The sequence below is a fragment of the Pinus tabuliformis genome, chromosome 3_1 (assembly GCF_031772625.1).
Source record: "Pinus tabuliformis cultivar Carrire ecotype Pingquan chromosome 3_1, CPIR1, whole genome shotgun sequence".
Taxonomy (NCBI): domain Eukaryota; kingdom Viridiplantae; phylum Streptophyta; class Pinopsida; order Pinales; family Pinaceae; genus Pinus; species Pinus tabuliformis.
The window spans coordinates 201997074-202017624 of record NC_142301.1 but is presented as its reverse complement, the minus strand read 5'-3'; the positions used below and the strand labels follow the sequence as shown (position 1 = coordinate 202017624).

Below are 20551 nucleotides of genomic sequence, written 5' to 3'. Positions count from 1 at the left end.
CATGTTAAATCCTCCCTGTCATCCTAATCATTATCAAACTTATCCACTTAAACCACATATGAACCATGGATATTATCACACCTTCAGCCTTATACTACCTGTCACCGTGATAACCATTCCCATGGAGGAACGATGAGGGTGAAATAATTAGAACTATGAGGGTGGAGTCATCGACAAAATGGGGACAATTCTCATCAACATCAAGGCAACCAATTTGTTTTTCAATCATAAGGGAATTGTATTCCTATCTCAGTATTACAAGCAGAGAGTTAAAATTTTAAATTGGATTTGGAAATTGTGGTTTTACACAAGCATGGGGGTCGATCTTCATGAGCCAATATTTGGCCAATTTTCCTACAACTCTGAGTATCAACAATGCAATGAAGTTCTTGAGTAGCGGGGACGGTTTCCATTTTGAAGAGAATTTCAAGGAGATAATGATAAAGTAGCCCTTAAATTTTCTCAGAACTTTGATGGAGAGCATGTTAAAGTTGTTAATTTGGATTTTAAGGTTATCGAGGAGTCTCTTAGAAATACTATAGGGTTACCCTCTGTGGGTGAACCATTCTTAAAGGGTTTCCAATTACATATTCCAAATTGTTCTTCATTCCTAGAGCCATTCTATCAGTCAGTCAGCTCGACGAAATGTATACTACCGAGTTGTATCGAAGAGAATTGGCACCCTTTAATCACCATGTTACATCGTTTTGTTACCTTTGAGGGAAATTATGCTATATTGTTTTTATATCATATTCGACTATTATCACATTTTGTAAAAGATATCAAGATCAATATTGCACATTTCTTGAAGTTAAGCTTGCATAAAATGTATCTAAGGGTACAATTAGCGAGCAGGAACCTTAAGAAAACCTTATATCAACATAGTCTTATTAAAATGGTAGCTATTGCTAAGCTTACAAAGTAGCAGAGGTCTTCAGAAGAATTCCTAATTGAAATTTTCCTGGGGAAGAGACACAGTTTAAAGGTCGAGAATAGTTGGTGTGACATTCACTTAAGCATAGACCTTGTCATAACATTCCCAAATGATGCCTACCCTATAGATAACCTTGTCTCCCCTATTTTCGAAAACCCTCATGAATCGACACCCTATTCTAAGACTATGAAAGAGAGGTCATCCTCAAAATGCAAAAGGGTAAATAAGTGAAGGAACAAGTGAAGTAGGAGTAGTTAAGACCGACCTAATCCAACTGATATTGTATGGTTGAAAGGTAAAAGATATGCATCGAAAACTCCTGAAGCTCATCCAGGGGCCAAACCAAAGCCTAAGTGGAGGAAAGGTCTTTTTCTAGCCCAAGTTCTAGCAATTTCCAAGGGAGAGACTTCGATCCAAGGTCGTTGAAGAACTAGAAGCATAAACAAACTTAAGACACCTAAAGTTATAAATTCTGAGTCTATTGATGTTATTTCCTCTCTTGACTTAGATGGAAAGGAATTGCATTCTTCCCCTAAAGAAAGTCTTGTCTTAGCATCTACAACACACATCCCCTTCAGCATTGCACAAGATTCGGAAACACAGTCCCCTATTTAGTCCTTGCCCAACAAGAATCTTAGTCAAAAGGTCAATAGAGAAGTTCAACAAGCTTCCTTATGAGGGAAACGTCATATAAAAACACTAGGAGGTAGCGCCTCTCAATAATCAACAACACCCATGAAAAATATGACTCCTATAGCAGAAGAAAACACAAGTATTCATTTAGTGAAGTTGCAGAGAAAGATTATTAAACTTCGTAAGAAAGAAAACAAGTATCGGGCCTTATTTTAGTATGTCGAAGAAGTTAACCATCAAATCAAAGAAACTAATCTTTGGTTGTATTCCTGGAATGATGAGATGAAGCAAAAAAACAAGAAATTGCTTCTTAGGAAAATCTCCAAGACGAAGCCCACCAAAAAGCTAAGTGCTCAAGAGTTTTTATTGTAGTTTCAGAAGTGTTTTGTTCCAATTAAACATGGGTTGGAGGTCTTGGTTAAGGCCGCTAGTCTTTGACCAAAGTTTCTTTTGCTACCACGTCGGTACTATTTTGGCATACTATGGAAACATCCATAAGGACATGCATTTGAATCAGCATGGGGGGATATTGGTACTCATTTTTGTCCCCATGTTTCTACATCTTATCCCTATTTTCACCATCTTTTTCCTATGAAAGTACTCCTACTACCTACCCTATTACCTACATCACTCCCTAAACCCTACTCATACATGACTAAGAGTTAAATGCACTTAAATCACATCATTTTTCTATTTTTGATTGAATTTAAGTGAATTTTTGAGTCATGTCCCTCTATGCTAACTATTTATTCATGGGTTTAGCTGGAAGCTTGGAGATAGGGTTGAAAGATCCACATCAATAGAAGGATGTCTCATCATCAACCAATCGATCCCTAACCGAGTTCGAGATAGCGTGGCCATGTGGGATCTTTCCTCTTGTTTTGACTGTCAAAAATTACCCAACGATCTCTGAGGACAAGCACGATGCTTGTGGGATCAATTTGTTATGTTAAGTGTGATAATTCCAAGGCCGAAGATTTTATAGATTAGAATCAAATGACAAGTTTCCATCTCTAAAAGTCATATTGGATGTCATATATTAATTTTCTAATCTTAAGGAGACCATGTGTAAGGACCTGCGATCCTTGAGCGCTCCCGGCTTGAAGTGCGACGAAGGAAAATTGAAGTGCGAGCTCGAACTTAGCATGCGAAGGTATAATGAAGTGAGTAGGAGGGAAGAGCGATGATTTTATATGTGTGGAGGCATGGGTTTGAACGCATGGAGGCCGACCTACGAACATGGGCAAGATGACATGTATCTTGGGTGAGATTGCGATGGAGTAGGGGTGTTGGGCAAGTCGGCTGGGCATCCAAGACTTCGCCCTATATTTGGTATATATTAGAGATGCGTTGGACTCATTTTGACCATCCCTCAACACACAACATCTTTGCTCATGTGAAGAGAAGGTGCAGAACTAGAAGGTGGATGCACAAGAGGTGAAGGCGCAGATTTGGATGATGCGCCCATTCTTGGGCAAGGCCGCACGGAGTTAAGTGTCATTCTCGGTTTTGGGTAAAGGGTGCAGATAGAGTCGCCCGCTGGTTCAAGAAAGGCGTGCATGAATTGTGGGCACCCGGTTTGTGCCACGACTTGGCACGGGTTCTTGGGTGACTTGGGTGAGGGCCTGCCCATCGTGCAAGTGTGCATGGTGACTTGGTGAAGTGTTGAGCTTGTGGACAAAGGTTTTTCTCAGCTGGCGACACCCATGTGTGGCGACTTGGAGGTGCGCCCAAGTTGGGAAAACAACACGATCATGTGACAAGGTGAATGAAGGGTTGGTGAGTCATGTGGTAATCGTGCGGAGGTGTCAACGATCTAGGCAACCGAGTTTGCCGAAGATTGTAAATTTGGCTAAGTATGAAACCTGGAGTTTCCAAGTATACTTGTAAAGCTTGTAACTTGTAAAAGATTGTATAATATATTGTCAGGTAGAATAATTTTTCAGGGAGCTTCTGTGGGGATGATACAAATATTTAGTGGTGCTACTGCTACAGAGGTGATCTCTCAGAGGGATCCTGAGAGAAACAAGTTGGAGTATGTTCGGATGAAGGTTGGGAGTGCTGATATACTCACTATTGTGGATAATGGGGTTTCTCACAACTTCATGGGTGAAGATACTGCGAGAAGAATTGGACTGAAATTTGTATCGGTGAAGGCACAGATGAAGACAGTCAATTCTCCTCCTGATAGTGTTCTTAGTGTCGCTGAAAAAGTGGACACATCGCTAGGTGAGTGGACAGGGAAGGTCGACTTCACTATAGTGTGGATTGATGACTATGAGGCTATGCTAGGAATCGAATTCTTGAAACAATTCGATTCTATGATTGTTCCACATTTGAAGAGGCTATACATTTACGATGGAAGGGAGGATGTACCCATTGGTGTTCCAACCATTGGAGTGACAAGGCCTGATTTTAAGTTGGCAGTGATGCAGATGGAGGACAAGAAGTGCATGGAAGATATGAGTAAGCGGTTGTCTATGGTTGAGACAAAGCTTACCGAGAAGTCATTGGTCATCAAGACTCTTTCTGATAGTATCTTAGACTTTTCAATGTGTCATATGTGGTCGAGGATGATGATGATGATGATGATGAGGCATATGTGAGGCTGAATGTCCGAGAGGAGGATCGGGTCACTTATCTATAGAGGATGGAGATAGAAGATCCTGACAGATGGATTGAGATGATTAGTGAGGGTGAGCCTGCAGGCTCTACTCCATCCACATCTTCTTATATGACAAAAAGAAGGGGTCATTGTTAGCTACTCATGGCAGTGAGTCCTTTAAAACAGGTTGAGCACGTATGGCAGATGGTGTAGGGATGGCTTGGAATAAAGCATCATGGCATGTTGCAGATGGAATGGAGTTTCCATGGACCTGAGCATGGGAGAGATTCTTGGTGAGTCTGAGATGTGGCAGAATCCGAGATAGAATGGTGAAGGCATAAGGGTGGATATTCTTATGATTTGAGCGTGACAGTTGGATTGATCACCCAATTAGTTCAAGTCATGGGGGCTGGCAGTGTACTAGAGAGATGTTGACATCAAGCAGATGAGGAGGACAGTTCACAGGAGGAGGATGACACATGATGAAGATGGGAGTTCTACATATGTTGTAGGGATGTTTGCAGTATGTGGAGGAATTGACATCAAGGGCCGAGGATGAGACAGAGATTGATGTTGATCTTGGTGGATGGCTACCAGGATGGTATGTTGTCGAGGACGACAATGACTTCAGGTGGATGAGGATGTAAGAACCTGTGATCCTTGAGCGCTCTCGGCTTGAAGTGCAACGAAGGAAAATTGAAGTGCAAGCTTGACCTTGTCACACGAAGGTATAATGAAGTGTGTAGGAGGGAAGAGCGATGAGTTTATATGTGTGGAGGCATGGGTTTGAATGTATGGAGGCCGAACTACGAACATGGGTAAGCTGACATGCATCTTGGGCGAGATTGCGATGGAGTAGGGGCTTTGGACAAGTCGGCGGGGCAGCTAAGACTTCACCCTACCTTTGGTATATATTGGAGATGTGTTGGACTCATTTCGGCCATCTCTCAACACACAACATCTTCACTCATGTCAAGAGAAGGCGCAAAACTAGAAGGTGGACGCACAAGAGGTGAAGGCACAAATTTGGATGATGCGCCCGTTCTTGGGCAAGGCCGCACGAAGTTAAGTGTCATTCTTGGTTTTGGGTGAAGGGCGTGGGTAGGGTTGCCGACCAGTTGGAGAAAGGAGTGCAAGTGTGGGCGCCCGGTTTGTGCGACGACTTGACACGGGTTCTTGGGTGACTCGGGTGAGCGCCCGCCTGTCATGCAAGTGTGCACGGTGACTTGGTGAAGTCTTGAGATTGTGGACAAAGGTGTGTCTGGAGTCACCCGTGTGTGGCGACTTGGAGGCGCGCCCATGTTGGGGAAACAACAAGTTTCTGCGACAAGGTGAATGAAGGGTTGGTGAGTCGTGCGGCGACCGTGTAGAGGCGCTAACGAGCTAGGCAACCGAGTTTGCCAAAGATTGTAAATTTGGCTAAGTATGAAACTTGGAGTTTCCCAGTATACTTGTAAAGCTTGTAACTTGTAAAAGATTCTATAATATATTATCAGGCAGACTCATTGTTCAGGGAATTGCCCCTCCCTTTATACTGTGCAATTGTGTTCTTCATTTATAATTACTGATGTTAATGAATGTGTATGGGTGTTCATTGGTATAAAGTAACCATTAATAATACTTGGTTCTGAAACACAAACTAAGTAGGAATAAGTGGTTAGGCTTAGTCCACGAACATAAGTATTGCTGAAAAGAATGTGTTTGGTGGTGCCGCACCTCGCCTAGAGCAGTTGAAAGACTACCGCAGGCTTGGGCGCGTGACACCATGTCTCTTGATGCCTTTTTTCTCCATGAACACCAACTAGTGGATATTAACAAGGTTATGTTCCATAATCCATACCTAGTACAAATATTCTATATATATAGTTACCAGAAAAAAATATATATATAAAATATCGTCCAGGAAGAATATCGAAGGCATACACAATAGATCGTGCAGAGCTTTCGCAGAACCAGTCATGAAAAAGGACAAACGTGTCAAAACGAGGTCAGTGTCGGAGGTTGGCTTTCAGCCGGAGCAGTTAGACATCAATCCAAGACCGGGCAGAGTTTATGCAGATCCAGGCAAGAAAAAGGAAAAACGAATCAAAACAGAGCCAGATCTGGAGTTTCGCCATCAGTCAAAGCAGGTAACTAATAATTGTTTTCAGATCCTCATTAAACCCCCTCAGGGGAAATCTCGATTATTATGGGTTTATGCAGGAGATACCCCCATGCAGCTAAAACAACAAATTTGGGTAGAAATGGGGTATCCAGTTCAGGCCCAGCATCTGGTCAGTGGAAGGCGGTCCCTTCAGGACTGTAGATCTCTGGAAAGTTATGAGATTGGGCCAGGATCAATCATTATTTTAAATCTCAGATTGAGAGGAGGGGCTCTGCCTCAGGGACAACCAAGCTCCTCAAGGGGAGGATCTACATCAAAACCTACAGGATCCTACCGCGACGCAGCAAAAGGGAAAGAACCACAAAAGGGGAAAGAACACTCAGCTGTTAATACATCTCCATGGCACTATATCACGGATGAAGTTCCAGAGAGCCCCTCCATACCTCTGGATATCCCAGAGGTACAGGGCATTTTCTCAGATCTACAAAAAAAGGCAGTTATTTGTAGATTTAACGGCTTCTGGCCTAAAACGGATGCTTTGTACCAATGGATCCACACGGTTTGGACAACAAACTACCAAATCCATCTGTGCTCGAAGGGTTTCTTCATCGTAATCTTTCGCGTTGAAGAAGAAAGGGAAAAAGCACTCATTGAAGGACCACGGTTCTGGGGCAGTGCGGGATTATTTGTTACCCCTTGGTTCCCGGAGTTTGATCCAAATACCATGGTGGTATCAAGGATGTCGGTATGGGTAAGGTTGCATAACCTACCGATACATTTTTGGCACTTCAAGACCTTATCAGTTATAGGAAACACCCTTGGGAAGATGTTAAAGATCGATACTGAGAGACATTTAAAAGGAATCTTTACTTTTGCTAGAATATGTGTTGAGGTAGATCTCAGCCAAGGTCTACCGGAAAGCATCATTCTGCATTTCAAAACTACACAATGGAAACAACCTTTGGACTATGAGAATACAACTTTTAGATGCAGGGGATGTCAACAAACAGGCCATATGTTTAATGCATGCAAAAGCCTTAACAAGAGCAAGCCACAACAAAGGAAGAACAAAGGATGGCAGAACATAGATTCTGTCATAAAGAAGAGAACCGCGGGAAAGAAAGCTCCCTCAGTATCAGAAGACGAAGAAACAGAAGCAGAGGAGGATGATACCACCATAGAGGAAGTTGAAATAGAGAACCAGAAGGAAAATATAGCAGTCAACAAGGATTCACAGCCACTCTCAAATCAGGCAGAGACCCAGCAAAATCAGGCAGAGATGACAAGCGTGGACCAAAGCATGGGAGGCATCAAACGGCAACATCACTCAGACACTTCAGATTCAGATAAAGAAACAGGACATCCGAAGGCAACAAAATAGTTAGTCATTGCTTCAACCGAGGCCACTGTGGGAGAGTGGCGCAAGGTTGAAAAGAAAAAGGGGAGAAAAACCTGAAGCATGAGTTGCCGAAATCAGGTTTTTTCCCCTTTTCTTTCCTTCTCTTTTCTCTTCTTATTTCTTTGTGCACGTTAGTTGTCCTAACGCTCCGGGCCATATGACATCTCTCTGCATGCTCTATTGCATAAGCTGGTGTAACTTTTCATTAATTCTTTAATAAAGGTTACCGTTTTTTCCTTGGAAAAAAAAAAAGAAAAAAAAATGATTAATAATTGGAAAATTATATCCTCATTGTAATAATATAATTCAAAAGACCATGAAAGTTAATTAAATTTAAGAAATTCTTATACAAAATATTACTATAAAACTCGTCAGAATGCCCTTTAATTATTTCTAGGCATATATTAAACGCGAAATACAGGATTTTCAAAATGATGTCCCATAGTAGTCTTATGTAATTGGCAATATTGTGAAATGTATTTAGTTTGGAATCTAGATCTCCTAAATGAAGCTCGCATTTTACTTGATAGGGTAATAATTATCGTTTTATTCATATTTATTTCTAGATCCTGTGACTTCATGTTAAAGGAATCTGAGATGAATAATTTTGGAGGAAAGTGTAGATTAAATATGATTTGTTAAGTGTAGTTCTTGTAAAATTTGGAATTTAAAGTTCAAATTCCCTCCTCACTTATTATTTGAGGTCTCCTTGAAAATGCGTATAAAGTGGGATTAACAATTGCTCCAATACTCGTAAAAAAACTCGGAACATTAAGAATGTGCATTCCTTTATGATGAATTTCCATTGTTACCCTAGTGTATGGGTGATGGGCCATGTTACACGATAAATGGAAATAGTGTGGTGTGTGTCTATTAGTGAACGTTGTGAAGAACAATGTTTCCTTATTTCTTTTGTGCATATTGCTTTCTGTCGATTTTAGTTTCTGTTGTCTATGTGACACAAGGGTGTAGTTATCTTAGTATTCATGAATTTTCCAAGTGTGTAGTAGAGCCTTTTAATTGTGGCAAGATTTTTTATTTTTTTTGTGGTCTAATTCACTTCTCCTGCATTTTAGTTTTTGGTGTTTATGTGACCGAAGGGTATAGTTATTTAACTCTTTATGAACTTTCAAGCTGTGTGTAATTTAAGAGAAATTTTATTACGTTGAAACTTATCTAGTTTTCTTCAATAAGGGTGCCCTATTACTTGTTCGAGGGTAGCTTCTACATGAGTTCTCTAAGATTGAGTGGAAAGCACCGAAAGGGAACTTTTGTTTAACAATTTTTTATATGTTAACTATGGTATTTTATATGTTAACTATGGTATTGCATTGTTGAAATACGGATAAGAAGTGTAGAAATATTTCACAAAGGGGTGTTTTTTTGTGAAGTAAGACTTCAGAATATTTTGTAGATACTATTATCGAGCATATTTTCTTGGCGGTATTGATTGTGGTGACCAAAGTCTAATTTTCAAGATCTTGAAGAATGTAGAGAATCATGTAAGCGTGGGAGAAATCTATGCAATGGTCGCAAGAATCATTAGAAAATTGGATAGTGCATTTGTGGTTTGAGCATTTGTATCGAAAATACATGCAAGATATATGAGTAATTACCTTAAAAAGTGCAAAGAGAGGCTGATAGGATTGCTAAATTGGAATTGTATAATTGAAAAGTTTGTACTTTGGTTTGAAATAGTAATTGTGTATTAGATTTAGGTTTTTTAGTGTATTTGTGTTAAGTTGGTAATACACAATTAAAATAATAATTGAAATATTGAGAGATGAAAGTTGACCAATATATAGTTTTCCACTTATTTTACCAATGAAATATTTAGAACTATTGTGAAGAAATGTTGATTTTCTAGTTATACCAAATGAAATCATAGGTACTTATTACTTTTGCCTCATTTTAGGCATTCTATGATGTTTCATGAAGGGCATTCATTATTTTTATTTTTTTCCAATCTGGCATTCTATGATTTTGCATGAAGAGCATTCATGATTTTTATTTTTTTCCAATCTATGATATGGTGGCATTCAAAATATAAGTTGCATTCTTATTTCAATTTATATTCCCTATGATTAGTGATTATCTCATTAAGGAAATTATATATATTTGTTATAAAGCAAAATAATGATTTTTTAATACTAATAAAGATTTATATCATAATCATATATTTGAATTATTTCAATCATATTAATAGAATTTACATTTAGAAAAATTACATTTTATATAATTATAATTTCAAAAATATAAATAATCATTAAACATCTAAATAAAGAACATACAATTTAAAACACTATTTTATAGTATTTCTTAAACTCTCAAATGCATATGTGATATATTGATTTAAAGTAATGATAATCTATTCACAAGGAAACAAGACAACATATCCATATGAAATTTTAAGATTCAATCCATAGGAAAATTTTAAGATTTCCTCCATTACATGAGATCATAAGGATTTGTGTTTTTATGTGTAAAAATAGATAATATATATTATTTCATTTAGCTATTTTTTTATTTCAAATATTATTGTGATTTTTTCATCTTACAATTCATTTAGTTTAATTAGCTAGAAAACTTCCTAAGTCTATATTCATAATATAATATTCAAATTATAAACTTATTAATCTTTGTTTTAGATTAAAAAAATAAGTTTTGGACAATTACATAATTACATTAAAAAGTCATTGTTTCTATTAAAGAAATGGAATAAGATATGCTTTTTCTTATATATTCTCTTTTATTTATTATTATGTTACTAGGAGCTTAACTTTCAACTCATTTTTTTTTTTAAATTTATTAGATTTCCAAATGTTTTTGAATTAAATAAATATTAAAATATTATATATATGGGAGTTGGATCATCAGCTCATGCCCCTGGCATGCCATAAAACTCCAAAATGCAAGGGATGTGGCGGTAAATTCTCTCCATCTTGATATCTTGTTTATGTAGCTAGAAGAGAATTTTCTCCATGTCCTTGTAATTCGACATTCCCTGAAATGTCACCTCCATACCCGTGGGCATGTTTCGAAGAAGAAACTGCAGAAGCGAAGTTGATACGACTAGTGGGCATGTTGGAGCCGCGGTGCCATTTTTTGGACACAAAATCAAAGATGAAGACAACAACGTCCAACCTCACCCACATCTCAGTTTCGATAAAACATCCTCCAAACACGAAAAGCTTTTCATTCATAGAAACCAACACGGTCACAAATGGAATAAGATCAAAAGGACAAGGAATAGGTGGTGTCCTTTCCCACGGCTTCTCCACAGGGTCGTATAATGTTATTCCATAAACAGTGGGAGTGAGATTTGATTGAATAAGACATATCAAATGTTGGCTCGTGCCATAGGTCTTTCTGTCCTCATAGAACCGGGGACTACACATCATTTCCTTCCAGCGTCTGCACACATCCTTCAACTCATCGTGTGATATGTAAGGAGCGCGCAACAACACTTGCCGTTGCATATCAGTAGGAACATTCAGAAAATCTTCCATTATTGGAAATGATGAGAGATTCAGTAAATGAATGTTGCTTGGAAATTGAGTGTTACCTCAGAAACCCCCTTTTGTCTCTTGGATGCGTATATTGAGATTTTATTCTTTCTACTAACACGCTTTTGTCTCTTGGCTGCCTATATTGACATATAATTCTTTCTATTAATACCTTGAGCAGTTGACGTGAGGTGAACAATTGGCCGACTTTAATGGATGACTACCATTTTCATTGTTCCCTAAAGCCCAGAAATGTCCATCCATATTAATTTGCTTATAATTAATAATTAAAATAGTCATATTCATATTTATATTTATATTTATGAGTATTTATTATGAATATTAAATTTTCCTATTTATTATGAATATTAAAGTTGTGCTATATGTTTTTAGATATAAACTATGTAAAATACTTTCAAATCATTTAATATTTTGAGTGGATGATACATTTTTTATTTGGCATAATACAAGTTAAAGTAATATAAATTACAAATATAAAAAGTAAGGAAGTAAAACTAGAGGGAGGAGAGAAAAGATCAACAAGGCATTCTCAATATTTTGAAATTGACATTTAACATGGATTTAACTAAATTTATTAGTTTTCAGCCTTTTTAATATCACAAATACTATAAATTCTATTAAACCTATTCTTTTTAGGATCTGAAATCTATAATACGAGGCTTTACTATGAATTAGGTGATCTTATTTAATAATTTAGTTTTTGTTCTTTATGTTGGTTCTTTGTGTAATATAAGCAACAATTTCATATTAAATAATAAAATAGGTACTTTCTTGTGGTTATAGACCAACCATTAGGAAAACAACAACAATAGCATACCACAAGCATAGAGCTTTTGTCGATATTACTATATTGATACGATAATGCAATAATAGAACAAAAACATTCTAATGTAGAGTTACTATATAATCTATACCTATAATTAACATGAGAAGCATATTTTTTTAGTCAAGATAAACAAAAATTATCAACTTAAACATATATGAAGGAGAGTCCCTAGGTATTTCTTATGGATTCTCATTCTCCTCTACTAAATTTGGGAAGACCACATCAACAATCTTATCAACTAGTGAGGCACTTTGTTGTTTAATTTCTTTATCTATATCTAGATGGCATCAAAACATATGAATATTTATTACTCAAATTCACTTCTCTCCAAAAGCACCTTACCCACATTGACTTCATATGCTAATAGAGAATGAAATTTGAAGATATATCATATGATTGACGTAGATATTTCTTGTATCTCAAACCCAATCTCTCACATCCTCTTGAATCTCTTCATCTTGGAGAATATTTCTCTCCATCTAGTTTTTGTGCATAATATTTATTTTGGTCTTATGCATTTTTCTTAACCCTAATCCATGGTTCCGCATGCCTTCCATGATGACTTCAATGACCTTGGGTCCTTCCAGGATGAGCATACTAAAGGGTAGATGAGAACCATCAAAATTTTGGGAAAAATTTAACTCTCAATTTACTCGAACGTATAAGATTCAAATGGAGGGGAGAAGGAAAGAAAAGGTATTTGATAAAAAAATTGATGGGGGAAGTACTTGCAAGCAAAAATATTACCTCTTTCAAACAAAAATTAGAACATCCAAAAGTAAAACTACATCAAAAAATACAAGAAATGACCAATGTAACCAATATACCTAGATTAGAGAAGGCATGGGCTGGTGAGGTGAGGTTCTCAGTCGAAATGTGCATCCATATCCATGTATATTATGGTTCAGTCAGGTAGTGAGGGTTTATTTCCGCAATGAGTAGAAATAGGAGGAAATAACATCCAGAGAGGAACTACCAATAGTGTTCTTATGCATTTTCTCCATCTATCGTCTTGGAGAAAATTTCTCTCCATCTAGTCTGTTTTAGTAATATTTATGTTGTTCTTATGCATTTTTCTTAACCCTAATCCACTGCAAACTAGGGATCAAAATAACACATAAATTCTACTTCCTCAACCCAATAGGGCTCCCAAATACTCTACATATCTACCTATTCCTTCATTTCATTATGCTACAGCTTGTGCCTCCACTCTAGCATCAACCTCGTCCAGTGGTTCTCCTTCACTCTCGAAGATTTAATTGTAAGCCCTTGTATGTGTATCACAACATAAAAGAACCCAAAACCCACAACTATGTTTTCAATTTCCTACTCCAAACAACCCACAGTTATTTCATAGTGTGTTGTTTCTATTTTCCATAGTTTGTAGTGCACTCTCTCTATGTTGTTTTGTGAAAATCACCCTAATCGTTATCCATTATTCTGTCTCAGTTGAATCTTTTCTCCCACCGACCCCTTTTTAGGGCCCTCATGTTTTGTCTAGACAATGCAACCAATGATGTATGATAAGGGGGTGATGGGCTAATCATCCATTTAGGTATCCCATACTCAATCTCCCTTCCTACCATGCAGGTCATTAAAACTCAATCACAGGGTTGGTGGCCATTAATTCATAGGCTTGACTTGTCAACTTTCCATGAAACTCCTCCTCAAAACACTTAATCCACGTCCACTCTGCTTAGTGATTCATTGTATTTAAATTTCTGCAATTCATTACATGAATTACAATTCATCATAAAAATTACAAAATGGATTAGAACGTTGAAAAGTGTAACTAGGTTCAGTCTTCATAATCACATTTAATAATTGTTTTATGTAAAATATGTAAGGAATAAAAATAAAATTATTGTGATGCCTGACTAATGGGTTTCATGAGCAAGGGATGTTATTTTCATTTAAGGCTCCCATTGAGATATTTTAGGGATTTTTTAATCTATTCATAAAAGTGTATAGAGTCGTTGTCATGTATTGAAGGCATATTACACATTGTAAAAGTCAAATTTGTTTTTATATGTCACCCTCCAAGAAATTGTCACTAGTCCTCACTCAAGTCAGCCTATAATGAAAGGGAAAACTCTAGAAAGATAAAGTCGGCCTACACAAGTGATCATGTCTGCCTAATAGTCATGGACAAACCACTATATATAGTAGTGGTCAACCTCATTTGGAGGAAAACAATTCAGGAAAGAAATTAAGGGATAATCAAGTGTAACATTATTGTGGGACCTTTTGTGGGCTAATCTATCCTCACATATGTGAATATTACATATTTGAATCAGGTTGAAGGTCGCAATCATACAAGGGTGATTTAGATTGGGTGAATACTCCACTTAAGGAAGCCAAGTAGATGACAAAGAAATCTCCCTCCAAAAGGAGACCATTCAAGGATCAAACAATGGATCTAGGGTTTTAGTTATGAAGCAAAAGGTTAGAGACCTAAAAGAAGGGGCCAAAATTTTGAAGGAATCAAAGAAGAAGAAGAAGAAGAAGAAGAAGAAGAAGAAGTAGAGAGTTTATATAAGGTTAAATAGGAGGCATCTGACTTGGCCGTGGAAGGGATCTAGTGTCAACGGTCTTTGTCATGGTCTTGGTATTCATACATTGAAGGTTCTACAAGGAGAATTTATTTGGTTTTTCCTAACAAAGAGCGAGAAGTTTGGCCATGGATGACAACCTATATATTGTGTCTCTTGTCTCTTTGTCGTTCATGAATTAGTAATTGTCTTGATGAAAAGCACACAATAGTAACATAGGAAATAGAATATCATAATCAAGAAATGGAAAGACTCTTTGAGGAAATTATCAAAGTAGAGAAAGCACCTAACTATCGGTGTCCTGGATTTCTCAACATGGTATTGGAGCTAAGGTGATGATTTGGAATTAAATAGGAATGGAACAAATTACATAGATAACCATAAACATAAAGATGCAGCGGAAATAATACTTCATTCCATTAATGTAAAATAATTAAATATGCTTACAAATAGAAATGGAAATAAACCAGCTAGGGCGATGGTAGCTTATCTCTGAGAAGAGATGTGGTGGCTACATGCCTCTGAACTGTGTTACAATGAGGCTCGAAGCCCCATTTATTGTTGAGAAACAATGGAAAACCCTTAACATCCAAAAACCTAACCCTAGAATATGAAACACCAAACTGTGAGCCTCGTTTTGGGTAAATTGGCACATCAACTTCCTGGGGTCGTAACTTGGACACCCAATCTCCGTTTAATGTATTCAATAGCTCGTAAGAAATATCTATCAAAGCACTACAACTTTGGGAAGAGAAACATTAGTCCATGGACCCATGTTGCTCCTATATTTCCCAAAAAATGTCATTTAGTGCCTCAAAACGGCTCCAGAAGTTCACAACCTGAAAAACTACTAAAAATAGTAAATTGTGCTACAATTACAGAAACTAAAAAACTAAAAGAGACAGTTGTGAGGGTCAAAATGGGATAAGTGGGTGGCCACCAACATCCACCTGGATCAGGTGAGAAAGTCAAGAAGGGGTATTTAATCAAATAGAGGCACCAATGTTAGTGGAAGGATATCAAAGCAAAATTTCAAGATATACATCATACCAAAACACTAGATTAAATAAATCATGTTTGGAAAAAGTTTTGGAATCATAATAAAGGAGGAATCAGAAAAAAAAAAAATACCAAAAACCCTAGAAGAATTTCTAGGAACTTCTCTCAACCATCATCTAAGGAGTGGAAGATTTTTCAAAAAACCAAAGAATGTTAGATCAAATAAAATTGTCATCATCTTCAAATGGGTTTTTTAAACAATTTGTCTCTCATTAAATCAAAGATTTAACCCTCGAAGAACTCCAACAAAGTGATCTCTCTCCAAAATGGAACAAGGATTACTCTTGTAGAAAGAATCTTCATCTCAATCTATCAAAATGTATTTTTACAAGGGTAGAAACAAATTAGTTGGGGCTTCAAATTTTTCTAAATGGAAGAAAAAAACACATCTAAATCTTATTGAGAATGAAGTCATCGAGCACATTAAGGGGTCAATAACCCAACCTCCTAAATAATATTCTCAAACATTTTCTAAATACATGAAAGGGGTAGTGAGGGCCTAGAGGATTGAGATATAATCCATTAAGGGCTCTCTCATCCCATGTGTGTCAAAATTAAGCAGTTCAAAAGATATAAAAACAAATTGGTAGAGTTGTTTTCCGTAAGTACCGTAGGAGAATTCATCTCTCTAAGGAAGTAACTCTACATTTTGAACACTTCAAAGGAAGAAATAGCCTGATATTTCATGAGGATTTCAGAAATAAGAGATCAACTTCAAGATCTGTGTGAAATAATGTCTTACAAAGAAATGACCATTATAGTAATAAATGCACTAGGAGAGGAATGGGGTAACTTCACTTCAGATATTTATGGGAAGGAAGGAGCCACTCCTTTTCAGGATATATGGTCATTATGCAATATTGAAGAGACTAGGATAAAGGAAAAAACTAACATTGGATCAAATAAGAAAAGTCAAGCATATCTTGTTATCATAAAGAGAAAAGACAAGTTTTGTAAATTTGGCCCTTAGAAAAAGAAGAACATGGCTAAGATTCAATGTTATCGATGACATGAATATGGGAACTATAGAAGATATTGTACTAGACTTAAGAAGGATGATAACAAGAGAAATAAGGACAAAGCACATATTACCGAAGAAATGGAAGAACCTGAGATGAAGAAGCTTAAGAACGAGGAAGCAAGAGATCTCTACTATAAATGAGAAAATATGCTCCACTAAAGTACTCTTCAGTTGTGTAAATTATCGCTATATAGATAGGAACCATTGGAAATAATATAGGATAAGCCATATTTGAAAATGACATCATGGTAGAAGCATTAGAAGTAAGAGCTCATCAGATTACCATAGGTAATATGGAGGAACAAAATATATTGTAGTCAACTATGAAGGATATATCTCTTGGAACCATCATTGAAAGCTCAAATGGCACTTATTGGATAAAGGAAGAACCCATCTAGGACAAGGCTCATCATACACCAATCAAAAGGGTAACATCTGCATAATAAGATATGAAACATCCTCAAGATCCTTTAAATGAATCTTCATTGAAAGGTTCATTGATCACCAGGGGAAGAATGTGTTTCATCAAGAATTTGAAACTCGTAGAATGCATGAGATGTTGCTAGGATGATATAAAAGTGAAGCAGATCAGGGGATTGAAGCTCTTTCAGAAGAAGTTGTTTCTTGGAGTCTCGATGACCCAAAGGAAAAATGGTATGTGTGCTTATATTTGATTTTGTGCAAGTCATGTCATATCGTTGCATATATCATGAACCAATGATATATCTTAATAGCATGATAAAATGAAAGGATATACCCACTCAAAGGGATGAAGGAATGCATGGGTCACACATTCAGTAGATGAAATCAACATAATATGTCGTCATGTGAAGTATGAGGTGGCTGACTATAATGTAGGAACTCTTATTATAAGCTCTTGGGAATGAAATGTGTGAAGAAAGGAAGTACTAGATCATGGAAAATGCAACAATGGTAAAGGAAATCAATATCTGAAAGATCAACAAGATTTGACTATGATATATCATTGGAATATATGAAGACACTGATGGAGACTAAAAAAGAAAGAGATCCTTGAAAATATAAATCTTTGGAGATGTGCCGATATGTATGTTGGATGTTGATACAAACTAGAAGATATTAGGATGAAATACCATCACAAAGCTAATGCTTTTAATGTTCATTCCTTTATTTTTGAAGAAATATCTGGATGGGCTTATGCAGGGTTTCCAAGGGAAGAACTATGAATGTCTTCGAAGAGAACTGTGTACAAGGATGTAATATCCTTCCAAAGGAGATAGTATGAAGAAAGCATCATGACATGAAGTAAGGCCAGATGTGGACTGATGGATCACTTCCTCATGAAAGGAATAATAAAATGACTGACCCATGGATGAGAGTGATGGATGGTTTCTTCCCTAAAAATAAATACCAAAAGATGAAGAATCCATAACAAAGAAGAAATCCATGACATCGAAGGAAGGATCTCTTCAAGAAGTTGGTTATCTTTTCTTCTCCATCTCAGGAGCTATTGTAGGTCCTTAATTAAGAGGGAGCTTGGAAACAAGTTTCCTACTTGGAAGAAACTTGGAAAATTCCTAAGAAAGAGGGAGTTTATGTACATTTCTTTTGTAGGAATGAGTAACTTCCTTTATTGGAATATATATGTCCTCCCTAATTAAGAGGTATAGATAGACACATCATTCTAGTCTTCACTTGGGAAGAAAGAATGGATGATTTTGTAATCATCTGGCATTTTATGCTCTTTGAGGATGAGGTAGGGAATCCAAGATAATAGTAGTCATTCTTGGAGGATTTGGGATCCAAGGTAATAATTGGGAGTTGAGAATCAAAGATAAGAGTAGTCCTGATGGAACACAACCTGAGAACCCAGGTGGGGTATGTTCCCAAGGAGACAATGGTAAGGGTGTTTATAAATCATTTATCTCCCCAACATTGAGCTCAAATCTTGTGGAGAGATAGATTTGTTAGTGAAGCCTTGATATGTGACAATGTTGGTTGATATGATGATATAGAGATGGGTTACCAATCCAACTCTTCTTATGAGAAATTATTTAGATTAAGAATGACCAAGTACCATTATGAATACCTCCCTAGTTAAGAGGGAGTGATAAAAATTGTAACTAGGTTTAGTCTTCATAATGACATGTAATTATTATTCTATGTAAAATATGGAAAGAAGAAAAATAAAATTATTATAATACTTGACTCATGGGTTTCATGAGCAAGAGATTTTATTTTTAGTTAAGGCTCCCATTGAGAGCCTTTAGGGGTTTCGTCATCTAGTAATAAAAGTCTAAAGAGTTGTTGTCATGTATTGAAGGCATGTTACACATTGTAGACGTCAACTTCTTTTTTGTCATTCACCCTCCAAGATCTTGGCACTATTCCTCACTCAAGTCTTCCTACAATGAAAGGGAAAATTATAGAAAGATAAAGTTGGCTTACTATAGTGATCATGTTGGCATAATATTCATGGAAAAATCGCTATATATAGTAGTGCCAAGGCTCATTTATAGGACAAAAATTTGGTTAAGAAAGTATGAGATAATCAAGTGTGAAATTCATTATAGAAGGATCCTTAACATCAAAAAAGAAAGAAGAAAGGATAGTGAAGGATGTTACATCATTATGGGATTGTTTTTGGGCTAATCCACCCTCACACGTCTGAATATTATGAATTTGAAGGTGTCCGAAGGTTATAGTCATATATGGGTGATTTAGATTGGGTGAAGACATCAGTGAAGGAAATCGAGTAGAAGAGAAAGAAGTCTCCCTATATAAGGAGACCATTAAAGCATCAGAAGACTGATCTAGGGTTTTTCTTACGATGAAAAAATTTGTAAACCTGCAAGAAGAGGTCAAATTTCTAAAGGAAGTCGAGAAGAAGAAGAAGAAGGAGAACAAGAGAAGCATTGATCTAAGGATAAATATGAGGCTTGTGACTTGGGCTTGGAAGGGATCTAGTGTCAAGGGTCTGTGTCATGATCTTGGTATTCATCAATTAAAGGTTTGAGAAGAATAAAACGTTTGGCTTTTCCTCTCAAAGAGTGAGAGGTTTTGGCCCTCGCTGATAGCCTATATACTATGTAGCTTGTCTCTTTATTTCTCATGAATTGGTAATTGTCTTGATGAGAAAAACACAATAAGAAGGTCATAATCAAGAAGTGAAAAGACACTCACAAGAAATTATGAAAGTAGAGATATCATTTAATTATCGATGCCCTAGTTTCCTAAACATAGAGAAAGGGTTGTTACACTTGGCATCAATAGTCAAAGTGTTGATATTAGTTTGTACATGACAATGTTTTCATCTGGGAACATGGCCTACCTACTCTTAACACCTCTCCTATCCTAATAGGATTTCTCTCACATTCAGTTTGGCATCAAAATTGAGTTAGATAAATCCATACCTTTCTTACATGTCTTGATCACTTTTTCTCTTGATGGATTTCTAATCCATCAAATTTACAGAGACAAGGCCACACAAACCATTACGTCCATGCCCATTCAAACCACCACTTATCTTGAAAATTACTTCTCTTGAAAACTTTTAGCCCAAGAGCTTGCACAATCTCTACTCCCTAATTCATTTTTAAAGAAAATTCCCAAATAATGCAAGATTCCAAAGTCAATGGTTACTGTCAGGGCCATGGAGGAAAATTCTAATAATTTTAAAAATTTTCTAAGTAGGGGGAATATCACATGTAGCAAACAAAGGACCAGAATTGCAATGGTGAGATGAATAAGTGATAAGAATTACAATGGTGAGAAGAGGTTGAAATAAATTTATTGAAGAGGGAAAGTTGATAAGTGGAGAAGGAATTGTTAGGGGACATTTCAAGTATGCATTACTTATCGAGCAAGGTGAATGGGACAACTAGACGATGTTGTCAAAATATTTTAGGCAGT

The 20551-nt window shown here is 36.7% G+C and overlaps 1 protein-coding gene across 1 annotated transcript; it reads right to left on the bottom strand.

Moving 5' to 3' along the window:
- Positions 1 to 10629: 10629 nt before the first annotated feature.
- LOC149186497 (F-box/kelch-repeat protein At1g80440-like) lies at positions 10630 to 11184 on the bottom strand. Its single transcript, XM_089409367.1, has one exon. It carries the CDS (start codon positions 11182 to 11184, stop codon positions 10630 to 10632), a length of 555 nt encoding a protein of 184 aa, XP_089265493.1.
- Positions 11185 to 20551: the final 9367 nt, after the last annotated feature.

Bases quoted from the DNA above. Each gene is read 5' to 3' on its own strand.
- LOC149186497 (XM_089409367.1), bottom strand. From the start codon at position 11,184: ATGGAAGATTTTCTGAATGTTCCTACTGATATGCAACGGCAAGTGTTG.